This window comes from Clupea harengus, chromosome 7 (assembly GCF_900700415.2).
Source record: "Clupea harengus chromosome 7, Ch_v2.0.2, whole genome shotgun sequence".
Taxonomy (NCBI): domain Eukaryota; kingdom Metazoa; phylum Chordata; class Actinopteri; order Clupeiformes; family Clupeidae; genus Clupea; species Clupea harengus.
The window spans coordinates 8,018,306-8,030,608 of NC_045158.1; the positions used below are offsets into that span (position 1 = coordinate 8,018,306).

A 12,303-nucleotide genomic window follows, 5' to 3' on the forward strand; every position below is an offset into this window, starting at 1 on the left:
AACAGGAATGTTAAAATGTCCAACTATTAAAATTCTATACACACTCAGAAGGAGAGTACCCAAGAAGTCAGTAAACTGATCTATGATATTTTGGGTAACTTTGGGAGGCCTACACACTAGAGCACAACGACAAGGTTTTTAATCCAACAGTTCAGCTTTCACAAACTGGTGTTCAAAGCTAGTGTAAGATGTGGCAGCTAATTGACAGCACCTGATGTGACCGCACCGGAAGACCTCAGAAATGGCCAGATGATCTGTGTGAGTGTGCATTTATGTGTCCATGTTCATCACTGCCGTTTTCAGGTTTGCAGAGGAGTTCAGCATCCTCGTGCAGTTGCGGAGCTCCCAGGACGTGGACCGCAGCCTGCTGACCCTGCTTAACTTCCAAAACCACATCCTGCTGCAGCTCCGCCTCAGCCCCTACAGCCTCACCTTCATCAGCACACAGCAGCGAGACTACGAGTGGGTCAATCCAGAGGACTCCCACACAATAACCAAACACTTTAAAATATAGATTATAATTCTGTGAAATCAATAAAATTCCCCTTAATGGTACAGAATTGAATGTGTTTAGAATGTGGTCATGATTTGGACACAATTATATATTACATATTACATTACATATTTATTTTGTACACACATTTTATTTTATTTTATTCTTTATTAATTCAATCAAAATATTCCTAAAATTGTTGCTGTTTCATAGTGAAACCATACAGCATTTTTTTACTTGTCAATGCTGTATGTTGACATTTTCACACAACTCATTCATACTCCTACTCCTTTTTACACTGCTTAGGTTTCCGGTTTCAATATCTGATTCCCAGTGGCACTATATCTCTATTGGAGTGTCCTCCAAAGGGCTGACACTGTATGTAGACTGTGTCCTGGTTGAGAGAGTGAAGTGGGTTTACCCCTACATGGGCATTACTACTGAAGGACTTCTGACTGTAGGTGGGATCCTTGAAGGATTTGAGACACCGTTTGAAGTAAGTACCAAACAAGAAACCTTTCTGTTGCATTTATATTATCTGTGCATTCGTTTTCATCATATTCATTAACAACTGTGTCTCTAATGTTATCTACTCTAATGAAATAACATACAGTAAGACGTCAAGAGTCAAGAAGTAGACACATTGCTTGCAGAAGCATGCAAGCAGGAAGAGCCAGGGAATTTGTCTGTGCTATGTCCTTGGTTTTTATGTTTTCCTGACGCATTGAATTATGTTTCAGTTATGGTTTGTGTAGTTGTCAGTGCCTATAACAGAAATTCATCACTTTATGTTCTGTGTGGGTCTTCTGTACCTCTGGAATCTGATCATCCTCAGCATTCAATCATAAATATGCTCCTTAAGAAGACAACCCAGACCCCTAAGCTGCTGGTACTCAGGCAGTGTGAAGCTCTCACTGAACCCAGCGCTGTCCTCATACTCTGGTGATACTTCACTTATATTAGGTCTGCTTGACAAGTCTTGCTGCTATTTATCAGTGCACTGGACAGTACATACCTAGAACATCTGTGTTGTTTCTCTCACTGTCTGTGGACATCAGCGATGGCCTGCTTCAAGGTGTATGTGATGATATACTCTACTTTTCTTTTTTTTTATGGCAATTCCTTGGTCTGTGTGATGAGCTGTTTCACAAATATTAACAATGTCTGCAGGATGTTCATGATTTAGTCACCTATTTCATGCTATTTCCACTTGGAATTAAAGGAAAACACATGAACACAAAATTATTTTCAATTATTGAGTTATTGCTTTTCCAGAAATAACCAAGTGCATCAGGATAAGCTCTGAGATGCCATGGCATTTGCAATCAACATTATCAAAGCCAGAATAAGCAACTATAGAAAACTATAGCATATTTAAAAGCAAATTGTTGCTTTGAATGTTTGGTTTCTCTAGCTGCCATATGTGAATTTCTACTGGATGCTGGCAGTACAGGATCTCCTAGAATGATGCAGTTTATTCAACATTTGACACAGTTGTTTGTCTTTGAGCGCGAAAATATAGAAACTGTACCCTTGTTATATGAACATGGAGATCAAAACATTATCTTTTTGGCAAAGGCAAAGTATATCTGAATGAAGCTAATGCCTTCATATATACTGTATATGTTAGATCTCTTTGTTCCTGCAATGGAATTAGAAGTACCCAAGCTGCCTATTGTCTATGTTGGAATCAGGATAACTAGTCTTGAACACATTCCTATTACAAATGTGCCCCCACTTATCTCTCAAATTAAAATATGGGCCACATCCAAGTATACGTCGCTTTTCAGTGCCAAGTGCAAAGAGGGCCCATGTGTTCCTGCGCCCAAACCCCTCACCCCTCAGAAGGGAATCACCTGTCATCCAATCGTGTCAGATTTGTGGCTGCTCCCCAACAAGGAGATGAAACAAAATATGTAAAAAAAAAAGAAAAAAGGAGTGGGCTGTGTGTAAAGGAACTAGATCCACGTCCAGTCAAGGAGAGGTGTGTGTTTATCTGTGTGGACAGATCAGTGCAGCTCCCCCCGGACTGGAACCCACTGACGTGTTCTTATCTCTGCAGGGAGAGCTGAGACAGATGACCTTCCTGATGGGAGACTCAGACACCGCAAAAGATCACTGCACCCTCTACAGCACCGAGTGTGGAGTCTCAAAGGCTCCGCGGTCCACACACAAAACACAGGTAAACCAGGCCTTGACCCTGTGACAGAGGGATAAACTCACTCATAATTTACTGCAGGGGACCTTATTTTCCTCTGGCGACCCAGTAGACCTCACGGAGAGCTCTACTGATGACGAAGGCCAAATTCTTGTGCACGGGACAAGAGATGTGAGGCCCAGCATCAGACAGACTAATGGGCTGGTGAGTAGGCAACTGTGAAAGACTAGCCTGACGATGTCATACTAATTCTAGTCAGAATATGAGTCTGATACCGCTCCAATGGGCTGTGATTATGGGGCGTGTTTCAACCGAACCAGGGAAAAAAATGCCTCTTCGCTCAATTGGATATATCTAGAACCAATCAGAGCAACGTAGTATGACCATAACTTAGACCATGGGGCCAGCTGATACATTAAACTTTTACCGGATCCCGTAGGAAGGACGGCAAAAACATCTTTTCGATCGACAAATGCCTTGATCGCGTTTCTCTGTTCCTCTTTCAAAATGAATGTGCTGTCAATGTCTTCTAAAACAGACTCGAATCACCACATTTCAGCTCTCCAACGGCAGCCATGTTTGTTGAAAACGAATTCACCCCAAAAGCTCTTTGGTGACGTGGTTAATTACGTTACGGTTGATCATCTGTCCATCATCGTATAAAGCCCGCCTTGACAATTTGATTGGTACGGCAATGTCTGTCCGCAGATAATTTCTCCTCAATGGAGTAATGCCAGACCAAATAATTTGTGGGCGGGGCTAAGTTCGGTCTGGTATCCAGGCTAGTGAAAGACATCCCCGTGCACAGATACACTTTTAATAACTCTCTGAATGACAGTGAGCTACAGTGGGGTGCTAGAACACTGTTACCTTGGGAGTTGGGTCAGAGGAACAGTGAGAAATGAATGTGCTGTAAATGGCCCATGGGCAGTGGCCCCAACATGGGGCAAATAGGTCTCAGCTGGAGCGTGGAGGACACGGATGGCCCCAGAAGTCTGCAAATGGACAAAACGGATGCAAGGGGATTACAGTGATTTCTCATGAGTTCCCATAAAACTGCTTTGTTTTTCCTAAGTGGAAAAAGTGATTTGATTCATCGCCGTCATGGGAATTGCTTGGCTACAATTGAACGAACTGCAACAAAGGGGTAGGGACTTTGTGGCAAAGCATTGGTGCTTTTCATAGAGGGCCTTGTTTTAGACAGATGAGATGAGGGGGTAGTTCTGGATTATGCCTGTTTGAAACTGCATTTATGTGGTTAGGGACAGGCTAATACAATTACAAGCCAACATTCTTTGCTTCATGATCTGCAACACACACACTGTAATTCTCAATGATATCTCTACTAAAAAAGATATGCCTGGATCGTTTATATTTGGCCTTGCTATTAACAAACCTTTTCTCTGTGAAGAAATCGTATTAAGTTTATTCCCAATAAAACACATGGCCTACAGGGTATGCGGTTGCTGTCTGAGGAACCCTGTAGAGAATGCTCTTCTGATGCATTGCCCCCATAAAATCAAACTGCAAGTTGCTAATGGAGAAACAGAAGCAATACTATTGTCTCCATAAAACACCACTGCCAATTTGTAGAGAATACAGGCCATGGAACAGTTTCAGTAGGACCCCACCCATGGGGTATGTGTTCAAAGCTCTGATTCAAATCTGAGAGTGGAAGGCTCCAAACCTGCAGGGTCTTTGGTGTACCCAAACACAGATACAGTTAGATAGGTTTCCCTCTTCAGGAGGAAGTAATATTACAGTAATGTATACAGTTTATACAGTTTCAGCATGTAAGAAACTTTGGTAGATAGTTGCTCATTGTCTAGTGTCCTCGTCAGATAATCAGACCAATACGTGCTCTTTTAATTTAATGTAGTCTTTTCCTGGTAAGCATGACAGTAAGTTATAGAATGACATACTAGCATGAGCAAAATGTGACTGCCCCACCTAACCATAGAGACCGTTGTGCTGAAAGCTATTATAAAGTCATATTCATCATTTGAGCCTAACTGAATAAAATAACAAATGATGACCTCACAGTGTGCTTTTCAGGTTAAGGAAAGCCCTGAGGCTACAGGTTACTTAATGTAAGATTGGGCAAATGGAGCTCAGACATCTGTATACTGTGAAGAGTGCAATTTTTCTCCTCCCATCAATGATGACATCCAGAGCCACTTTTACATCTGGATATTGTTTATTGTATGCAGTACAATAGTGTAAACCTCTGCATTGGGTTTTAAGTAACACTGTTAAGGGCTTACTAAGCGCCAAAGCCAAAAACCCACAGCTGCAGATAGGCCTTCTGGGTAAGGCGCATCTATGGGGTGTAGTGTGTATGCTCTCATTGCTGGCATGCCTTGAGATGATGAGGGCATGATTTCCCATGATGCTCTGCGGCTAGCCCAGCTAGGGTTTTGCCAGCCCCCCGTTGCACCGGGACAGTTGAAATGTTCCCTCTTAAGTGGAGGCCTGTGTGTGATAATACACCTCACTGGAGAGGGGAAATAATTACAGGGCCTTGCGGCAGCCCCATGTGTGTCCCACGCTGTTCTTATGTTCTTATTTCATATCAGAGCTCTCAGTATTCCTGTCCCTTGGCAGGGCTCACCTATCATCAGTGTCTATGGTCTTGGAGCGTTTAAACCTGTCATTATATCCGCCGACCTGTAATTTAATGCCCCAGTTGTACGCTAAATAAATTGCTGCTGTAAATGTTATGTCAGGGAGGTGTCAATGGTGTCTTTATTGCTCTGGTAACCTGTTCCTCTCTCATCACATTAGTGATAATCTACATTAGGCCCCCCCTCTGCAATGTCTAAATGTCTGTGTGTGCGTACTATGGCTCCCTTGGCTGCAAAGTGTTTCTGGAAGCAATTATAAATTGTACGTATAGCCGATAGTGAAGATAGGGAGTTTATTTTGAGACTCTGTCCTGAAGGGAACTTTCTTCTGCGAAACTTGTGAAAATCTAAGGCTCTTTGCATTCAGTTGAGTCAAAGAACAACAAGGTCCATATTGTACGGTTAGAACTGGCGTTTATGGAGTCGTCGTGGTCTAATCCTGCCTCTTTGAAGGAGTTGGCCTCGTTCCTCTCCCACAGCTTTGATTCAGAGTGCTGGAGGTCTCCACAGTGAAATTATCATTTCCAATCTAATTAGACGTGATGAGGCGTTTTGGAAAGCACTTCAGTGGTTGCCCTAATGAGAAATAAGAAGATCTCTGCAGCTTTTCCTCTTTGTGGCATCTTTCCTCTGGATGTAATTGTCATGGGGGTTTGACATTTCCCTCCACAGTGCTTTTTTTGTTGTTGCCTTTGCTTAATTGCCATGGATTAAGGGTTTCGCAATTTACATGTGGTAAGAAAACTACTCAATCCTCTACAGAATTTGCTGGTACACTGATAGCTTGTACTGATAAAAGCTGTCCATGGAGCATAGTGGCTTGGAGTCTCTTCCATCTGAGTGGAAAATGAGCGAACTCAGTTCTCCAGAGCAACTGTTTTGGTTTTGTTAAGTTTCCTCGAGCAAGTATGACCATGGCTCATGAAGAGTGGTAGCTTTAAAGCAACGTTGTGTTAAATCATCTCATGGATTTTACTCACTCAAGTTTAATGACTAACAGCAGACAAGGACATGAAGTTTGAGACCTCAGTGCAGAAATAGCCTTCACTAATTGTTTTCTGTCTGATATAACAAAATAACCCTATAGTTAGCCCTGCACATCCTTCCTGATGCTCTTGGCTGGGGTGGAGCACTGGGGTGGAGCACAGTGCACCACCCTACAGGTTTGGCAGGCAGGGAGGAGGCTGGGGTCGGGTCTGGGTGGGTCTGTGATGACTCGTGCTTTCATAGTGCTGCAGAGTAGAGCGTCCATTATACATGTTGGAAAAGTTTGGATACAGAGAGAGACCTGATTTTCAGCTCCTGCAGTCATGCGTTGTCTATCCGGGACCGGAGGCTGGGTGATGCTAGACATTATTCTGCTTGGATTATATGTGGATTCTCTGGGGGGTGATAAGGTAGGGGACTAAACCCTGTCAAATAACTTTTATATCTGTGTGTTTTCTTTGCTGCTAGATTATAATTTATGTTAGTTATTTTGGTGTGAAATCAAGATGAAATTGCGTGGTTTATACTTTCATATTTGCAATATATCATTATAGTATGACATTTTCTATTGATATATCTATACATTTGAATGTCCTTTTAATGAAGCGTTTATTGATGTTTAGAATATTACTGTAATAACTCCCCCTGTTGCAGGACTCTTCTCAGTGAGCAGTATACTATTCTTTACATTTGGAATGACATCAATTATTGAAAACATATTTCTGGAAATTTCCTCATGTTCCTTACACATCCCATTTGTCCCATTTCCTGCCCCTCATTTGTCATTGAGGACGGCGTATTTCCCCTCAGATTTTCTCAGTGTGATTACTCACAGAGTGACTCATGCTGTTTGCCCAGCTGCATCAGCAGACAAATGGCCAACAACGATAATCTTCATACCCGTGTCACAACCTTGATTTATGACCCACATCATTTATGAGGCCGGCACGCTTCGCACTGACAACATGCCGCTGAGGGGAAGCCTCTCTCTGGGGGTCAGATGTCTCCCTCTGGCGTGACCCATGGCAATCTGTGACATGGTCTTGATTAGCAATGTTTTTTACTCTAGCCTTTAAAGGTGACCTTAACAGCTAAAGACCTTGAGGCATAGACCTTCCCGTAAAAGATGGATTTTCTTGATAAGTTACTCGTAACCTCTTTAACCTTCATTTTAGGCCTTTGTAATTGTTCTAACCAAATCTGATTGACATTTAAGACATCAAATGACCCACAATTCACATAATTTAATATGGCTACTCACTTACACAATGGGTGGATAGAGGCGTGTGTTTTCGCTGTCAGAACATGTGCAGATAATTGTGATGGCTTTGTATAAGAACTGCTAATTTCTCTGCTAATTGAGTTGCCTCAACTATGTACTGTATATGTATTCATATGGTATGCTATGAATTCATCATGAAATAATTTAACCAAAATGGCCTTCTTGATGCCAGTTGGCTTTTAAGTGGAGGAACAGAGTGTGCCTGGTACAATCTATCAATCTGGCTAGCTTAGTTGAGAGGCTGATGGCAGAGGTATAATTAATGGAACCTTTGGAGGAGACAATCTTTTAAAACGGGACCTAGGTCCTCCCAAAACGGCACAATGCCTCTGTCTGCTACTTCACTCTTATCAGAATCAAAATGTCAGAGGAACTGGAGCAACAGGAAGCTCAAAGCACCATTGTAGCTCTGTTATCACTGATGCTATCAGCACATACCAACATCACATCCAACATAATCATTGCCCATTAACTAACGACCTCCGATCGCCCGTGTTTGGAAGATGTGTTTCGGAAATTTTGGAGCAGTAAATGCCTCCGCCATCATTTGATATTATACACATTATGCCACTCAAACGACCTCATTTCCTCTCAGCATCAGTCCAAACTCAGAACAACATCCAGTGTAAACACTAACCAAAGTGTTTACTGATGTCCATGTCCTACTGCTTCATATGGTTCTCCAGTTACTATTATTATGCACTTTGCTCAAGAAAAAAAACAGTGCACCATAACATTGAGAGGGTCCAGAGATTAGCTGGACAAACAGTGTCTAACCCTACAGGGGATCAAGTGGTCCATTCATCTCAGTAGTGCTGTCTTTCAAAGCAAACTGCTGTTTATACTGCTGCTTACATAGACGCCTATTGTTTACAACAGATAAGGCAGAAGGACTGATGATTTAAGCAATACATTTTCCCTCTGTCAATCAACTGGACTCTTTTTTTTGGGGGGGGGAACTGCCCCTTTAAGCAGAAATTCTTTTTTCACGAGTGGTTGGCATCAGTTTGGCAATCTTACCCTGCTTACTTCATGGTCTAATAGCACATATAAAAGTCATTCATGAACGCAGAGATTTGAGATTTTCCTCTGGTCTTTTGTTTAGAATAATGTGGTATTTTGAATCAGGTCTCAACTGAATTATGTTTGCAGGCACAAATTGCTTCCCAGTGTAATCTTTCCCTCAACCAGAATAGTTGTAATCAAAGATGCATACAGTCATGTAATGTAGCTGCTATATGTTTCATGTCAGGTTATATCAAACTTGCCACAGTTGTCTAATTGTTTTGTCTGTTTCACTCCTTGGTTTGTCTCACCTACATGTTTACTCTTATTCCCTTTTTTTACTATTGGCAGGTCCCTAATCTTTCCTTGAATGTCAGTGATCTAACAAAACATAACACAAAATGGGATCTTCACACCTTAGACCTTAAGAATGTGAGCTTTACGGTGGAGAACGACGTTGAAGCTGATAAACCCCCAGTAATCACTACAAAGAGTACCAGCAAAGGAACCAATGACCGGAGAGTTCTCACCTCTATTGAAGCTTTGAGCCAAAACACAAGCACAGACCGGAGAAAAACACAAACGGGACCTTTAGACAACATCATTGACCTTGATTCACCCTCTGCCACTGATTTAGAAAAGTCCTTACAGCACCCCACTGAAACCCAATATAAACAGCCTGACCGAAACGTACTGAGGACTGAGGAGGACCTCCTGCCACCCACTATATCATCTGACCCTTTGAAAAATGGACCAAAGACGGCCACAGAGGACTATGGAGGACAGGACAGGATCCAAGTGATTGGCATTGAGCACGCCACCGTGCAGCAGGCTTTTCCAAAGCATGGAGATATTATCACAGGTCTGGATGGAAGGCCGTATAAACTCTTGAGAGGAGCTCCAGGACCACTTGGGCCTCCCGGGCGGAGAGTGAGTTCACCCCTCATATGACCTGCATACATACTATCCTGATGATTGATCATTAATGTGTATATATACTGGTCATTATCACGTCTATATCACGTCTATGCATACCAGTCTTATTTCAAGGTCCCTTTTTTAATAGGAAACATACTGTGTATACTTTTCGAATGAAGGGATGTAAATGCAAGTGGAATCATACCTGTATTGGTAGAATATAAAATATAAAATATAAAAGTTATGCGTATAATGTTATGTATAAAAGTTGCTTATTATAGATAGCATAGCATGAGAACCACCAAAAGACTAGGATCATACTGTGCAGCATTTCTGAACAAATAACCATTCACCGATTCCCAGGCATTCACCCAGTGCTTGATGTACATGGTATGTGAAATATGCATTATCTCCAAAGGATTTACATGTACTGTGATTTTCTTATCTGTCAGCACAGTAGACACTTGATGTCTTGAAGGTGGGATTCAGTGATGTTGCCAACTTTTTTTTTAAGGCTTTTATAATACAGCTCTCAATTTGTATTATGAAACAAGTCAGAGTGAATTGTAATATGGATTTATTTATAATGATAAGTAATTTGTTTGCCACATTACATTTTAGATTCAGTTTGCTTATTTCATTCCATGCCCACATCTTTTCCTCTTGTTGACATCTAAATATACACTTTGGCTTTGTTGACATCTAATTATACACTTTCCACTTATGTTGCTCTTTGCAAAATTACAAACCAGAGAATCAGTATTTACAAAAGCTCACAGCCACTTACCAAAATTGGACTTGCCAAAAAAGGACATATAACATCTGCCAGTGGATTCAGCTGGCTGGCATGATATCAAGGACTCATTTGTTATTTTTAAATCAGACTGTCATTCAGTTGTATTCGCTTATTTTGATTATTAACTTTTGTTTCATTTCTTTAGGGATGTGCTGGGCGTGAAGGTTTTGTTGGGTTTCAAGGTGACAAGGTATGGGATCAGTACATCAATTCATTCCATTATCTTCAAAGAGAGAAAGGTGTAATTTCACTACTACAAATCTTATGGTGGGCTGAGCTCATATGTTTGACTCACTAGTATTGTGACTTACATTCAATTCAATTCAATTCAATCCAATTCAATTCAATTCAATTCAATGTCATTTTTTTATATTATAAAACACTTAAACAAAATTGTCTCTAGGCGTTACACAGAGACCAGGGCCTGAACCCCCTTAGAGCAAGCACAATGGAGACAATATGTTTATCCGTTACATAAAATGGCGTGACAAATCATAATAATTTGCCCTTCCAGAGGACAGTTAAGAGCTGCACTGCTTCTCTGTCTCGTGGGACACACAGGGCATCACATTATTTGACATGATTTCTGCTGTGTTCCAGGGCATCACATTATTTGACATGAATGATTTATGCTGTGTTCCAGGGCATCACATTATTATACATGATTTCTGCTGTGTTCCAGGGCATCACATTATTATACATGATTTCTGTTGTGTTCCAGGGCATCACATTATTTGACATGAATGATTTCTGCTGTGTTCCAGGGCTCCCAGGGCCCAGTTGGGAGGGTCGGGTTGAGGGGGGAGCCGGGACCCCCGGGATTTCCCGGCCTGCCGTCTCTCTATCTGTGGCGGAACACCCCGGAGGACTGGGCGGCATTTAGGGTTGGTCAGCTTTATTTTTACACTCCTCGTTTTGCAGTCTTCAGTGGGGGAGACCATGCCAGCAATGGTTGAGTCATGACAGTTGGACGCATCTAAAGACATGGAAATTAGAGTCATGCTGGGCCAGGGCTGGGACTGCCGTCGCCAGGGCTCCAGCCCCAGCTCACAAGGACCTGCTGTTGGCAACAGGCAGCGCTCCACTGCAGGGCTGACGCCCACTGGTCCAGACCTGAGAGTGACCTGCCATCTCTGTGGCTGTGCCAGGCTGGTCTACCATTACTGATGTTCAATTTCAGATCTCCTTGAGACCGCAATCCAAAATACTATTTACAGTGATGTAATTGGAAGCAGTTGTGGGACAGTTGTAAAGCCTTTAACACAAGGAAAGCAGTGTTGCATTAGCCTGCTAGCTCATGTGAAGGATTTGCTGGTCTTTGCCTCAGAAATGATTTTTAATCATCAGTACTCTTTTGCATTTTCGTACCTCAAAGGACTTGTGATAATTGGATTCTATTATGTCAATGCACTCGTGTTGTGGGGTTCCAAATTCTTGAACCCCTGTGCTTGTTGGATGGGATTAGATAATTTAAATAGCAGGTCACGATATGGATTTTTGTCATGATTGAGGTTGATAGCTGCAATCAAGTAAGTGCTTCAGCATGGAATACTGTAATGTATGCCATTCTTGCGAGGTATGCCATGCTTTGATTTGGGAGAATCTGTGTCTGACACAACCATAATGACTCATCTCCATTGTAATCATGCTTTTATACAAAGTAATGATGCTCTGAATGTAATTACATTTCCATACAATGGATGTTGTGTTTTCAAACAAATCGCATTTTCATTTTTGAAAGATGTCGTTTATTTGGCAGACAAGCACTGCATGCTGGGGATGTGTGATTCAGAAGATTCTGACATACACTGACACTGATATTTACCAATGGCTCTTCATATCCAGTGCAAACATCTCAAGGTTTTTACAGAACTTGAGACCCCATGTGATCCACCTTTGGGTCCTGTGCTAATTCCTGTTTCAGGCCCAGTTGTGTAAGTCCTCCCTCAAATGTGTGGAGTTTATTTAGATGGATATGGCTTGAATGAGATTGCGGCCTAGTCCCGGGCAGCTCGAAGTAATTAAGGATGATTGGTGTTC

At 41.9% G+C, this 12,303-nt stretch overlaps 1 protein-coding gene across 1 annotated transcript; it reads left to right on the forward strand.

Annotated features, from left to right (window-relative positions):
- Positions 1–799: 799 nt before the first annotated feature.
- On the forward strand, positions 800–11,430 carry LOC116221213 (collagen alpha-1(V) chain-like). The gene is made up of 6 exons (XM_031571190.2): positions 800–989; positions 2,556–2,675; positions 8,901–9,479; positions 10,409–10,453; positions 11,028–11,147; positions 11,230–11,430. The coding sequence occupies exons 1-6, from the start codon at positions 921–923 to the stop codon at positions 11,428–11,430; spliced, it is 1,134 nt and encodes a 377-aa protein (XP_031427050.2). The 5' UTR covers positions 800–920.
- Positions 11,431–12,303: the final 873 nt, after the last annotated feature.

Excerpts from the sequence above, each read along its gene's own strand:
- LOC116221213 (XM_031571190.2), top strand. The coding sequence starts at position 921 with ATGGGCATTACTACTGAAGGACTTCTGACTGTAGGTGGGATCCTTGAA. Across the intron at positions 2,676-8,900 it reads GGTCCACACACAAAACACAG|GTCCCTAATCTTTCCTTGAA; the intron begins GTAAACCAGGCC and ends TACTATTGGCAG. Across the intron at positions 10,454-11,027 it reads TTGGGTTTCAAGGTGACAAG|GGCTCCCAGGGCCCAGTTGG; the intron begins GTATGGGATCAG and ends GCTGTGTTCCAG.